The following is a 3536-nucleotide window of genomic DNA, read 5'->3' as shown; positions in this document are numbered from 1 at the left end:
ATCCTGGAGCAACACTCAATACTGCACCGGCTATTGAGCACTACAGGAAAAAAGAAAAACGACAAATGGAAATGGTATTGTGCGTATGGTTGACCACGGTCATCCTGTGATTACCAGCCTCAGTGCTGTTGTGGTCTTGGCCAATGTGGGTTTAGAGGGCAGACCAGAGCAACATTAGGCTGTTTGGGGATCCTTTTCCCTCTCAAAGCCAACAGGATGTCTTTAATGAACCACAGCGTGTTTGAGCTGTCGCATCTCACCATGCAGCAGTCCAGCCCTCATTGCTGGCATGCACAACATGAAAAGGAAGAGGCAGTGAAATAAGAAACTGTACTGAAGATGTGTCAAATCCAGGAAATGCTGTCTCCGAGACAAAGACCACAAATCAAATGTTGGCCATGACAGAGCGGGGGGTTCTCCTTTGGATAATGTATTGCGGAGGTTTCAAATTACAGGAACAGCCCTGTTCTTGTTGCTCTCTGCCATAAATGTCTTCGTGTCAGTTCTGATGTGACCTCAAAATTCAGACTGCATTCAGTGATTTAATGAAGACTGTAGTGAGCGCTGGTTACCACAGGTCCCACCGTGCCGGGATCGGCCCTACCTGGTTCCAAGCTGACTTTCCCTCCTGCTTCCACAAGATGGTGATGCAGGTTCATCATACAACCGACAGACGCTGCGGCCCCAGTTGCTGTGGCAGAAACAAGCAAAACCAAGCTTACGATATTATCACAATATCTGCAAACTGTGGTGATGGTTCACTAACTGTGAGTGTTGATGTGCTGCATATTGTTTCAATTACTCCAAACTGTTGTTCCAGTCCATGCCATAGGACATTGCTCAAAATACTTCATGTTTGATCTTGTGGGCTCTTGTGAAACTGGAAATGAATGGTGATTAACTATAATGATGATCATCATGGTGAAAGGTTTTGTGCCACAGGTTATTTGACTGTGTGAGCCGGTCCTTGCAGGGTAGGCTCAAAAATGGAAAGCCATTTAAAACTTTAACCCTTGCCACAAGTTGGCATGAGTGATATTCCAGGTGATGGGGCAAGATAAACAGAATTTACAGTTAGCAAATACGCCAGCATTATATGACGTCAAAATGAGCGAATGAAATAGTCCAGAAACAATTATTGTATAAGTGTAACAAAGTTTGTTTTCCTTTGCACTTTGCATGGCAATGGAAACAAATGAGCTGCACTGTTTTATTTGTGTGTGAATGTGAGTGCATGTGTGTGTGGTGTTGTAGTGGGAGGCTTTGTAGTTTTGAGTGAGAAAGAGGGATATGGGTATGATTAAAGCAAGGCACTAAAGAAAAGGTGGTAATTGGGATCATAAACACTCACTTTTCCATTTACCCCTCTAATGAAGCGTTCCTGTTTATTCTGAGCAGCTGATTCATCAGAAAAACAGCATCCAGTCGGAGCAAGTCTGAGTGTTTAGCGGCCTTCACCTCTGCTTATATCACTGTGGCGCCATGATTGACAAATACAGTGGAGAGCATAAATAAAAGGACAACATGGCCAAGACAAACTCTTTGCTGGAGCATGAAGAACAAGTCAATCAGTAAACCAGGGCAAGTTTCCATATGGATTCTGAGGTGATTTTTAACACTAACATGAAGATGAAATACTAGCATTGTACAAGTACTGGGAATTTGGCCACATCAAGATAAACAGATTTATGCTCGAATCATGTCTTAGAAGAAACCAATATGCCACCGTGCAAATTTTTCTGTGACATGATTTGTTATTGTGTCAATAGTGTACATTTCTGTTTTCAAGTGGGATATATTTTGGATTTTTTCAATTATGCCTAGTGATATTGACCCAGCAGATGATATACAGGTTGAATGAACAAGACATGGATCAAGCACAAAAAACACACTATAAACTGTCTAACTTAGTTGGGGGAGGGTTGCAACATGGAAAAATAGGATACATCAGAGTGCCACTGATTTTAATACATTTATTGATAATACACTGAATATCATTTGCATCAGGCATTGAGGATGGCGTGAGGATTATACAGTAATGTCACTGAGCACATGTTTAATAAAATTTGGATGAATATTTTGTGGATGTTGGAGCAGGAATCCTCAAAATGAGCAGCACACTCCACACATACCATTCTGACAGCAAAAGCGACACTCAATGCCACGTTTTTGTCTGTTATGAGGCATCTGTGTGAAAGACAAGACACATCAGAAGGTCTCCGACATTATCTCTTCCATGGAACCATCTCATGCTAATCATCTCCATGGATTCAGTGAGCTGAACATACCATCCTGGAGTCCACCGGTGTCTCCTGATATTCAACAGCTGGATTATCCATCATCGCTGCTTCCTCCAGCTCCTCTACCTGTTCATGAAGGAACCAAAACTTAGCGGTCTGTTGAGACATTTGTGGCTGAAGAGCAGAAGAAATGAGTTGATGTCAGGTTCTTACTTCACTAACTGTGGCAGAACTCTCCTGAACACAAATAAAGGTGAGCACGACGGCCACTGCAACTGCAACTCTAAATGTCTTCATCTTAGGAGAGTGGGACTTGTTAAGTTGTTATATTCTTCAGCTCTTTGCTGTCTCTTCTCACCTCCTTTGAGTTCTCCTGTCTGATGCTTGAATGTGCAGCATATGCTGCTTTTTATACCCACTCAGGCCACTGTTTCGTCATCATGGACAGCACAGTATCTGATTTCAGGAGCAGCCTTGTATCCAGCCTGAGGAAAGCTGGGAATGGGAAATTCCTCTTTTACACTAACTAGACATTCTTGAACTTTGTCTGTCTGTTGGACAACATCATTTCAACTGTGAACTCTTTTTACTTCTTATCAGGTGGTGCAGAATATCAGTTCCACGCTTATTCGAAGTTTAACTCTTCCAAACATCTTTCGTTATATCTGATGAAGAACAAATGTGGGTGCATTATTTATGCCTTGACGTGATCACATAAGACCATTTGTTAGTTTATCCAAGCTTACAATGAACAATATAAACTGTCAGCTGTGACTTTCATTCTTTATCAAATGAGCAAGTGAGAGTTTATTAACCTGCTTTTGATAATGGCAGTAATGCTGGTTACAGAAATGCACAAATGAAATTAATAAAAGGAGAAAGAGAAATACTGTGAGCTTCAAACACTTTTAAATATTTTTAAATACAAAATCTTGTGCAAAAAGCAATTTCACTCTATCTCATTTATTGATGTCCAGCTGACCTGTGTGTTTGTGCTACATGACCCATCTGGCAAGGGCAGTATACAGCCTGTACAGGTCGCCAGTCCATCATCACATGCCTTTGGACGGTGGGAGGAAGCTGAAGTACCCAGAGGAAACCCACACAAGCACAGGGAGAACATACAAACTCTGCACAGAATGGCCCCAGGCCTGGGATTGAACCTGCAAACCTCTTGTTTTGAGGCAACAGCTCTAGTCAGGTTATACTTCACTAACTGTGGCAGAACTCTCCTGAACACAAATAAAGGTGAGCACGACGGCCACTGCAACTGCAACTCTGAATGTCTTCATCTTA

General features: G+C 42.1%; 1 protein-coding gene across 1 annotated transcript; it reads right to left on the bottom strand.

The window, feature by feature from the left end:
- Nucleotides 1–2103: 2103 nt before the first annotated feature.
- On the bottom strand, nt 2104–2537 carry LOC115044981 (hepcidin-like). Its single transcript, XM_029504396.1, has 3 exons — nt 2454–2537; nt 2289–2366; nt 2104–2187 (listed from the first exon to the last, which is right to left on the bottom strand). Exons 1-3 carry the CDS (start codon nt 2535–2537, stop codon nt 2104–2106), a joined length of 246 nt encoding a protein of 81 aa, XP_029360256.1.
- Between the last annotated feature and the right edge of the window lie 999 nt (nt 2538–3536).

The sequence above is a fragment of the Echeneis naucrates genome, chromosome 6 (assembly GCF_900963305.1).
Source record: "Echeneis naucrates chromosome 6, fEcheNa1.1, whole genome shotgun sequence".
Taxonomy (NCBI): Eukaryota; Metazoa; Chordata; class Actinopteri; order Carangiformes; family Echeneidae; genus Echeneis; species Echeneis naucrates.
Note: the sequence above shows the minus strand (reverse complement) of the source record. Positions and strands in the feature narration are given on the sequence as shown.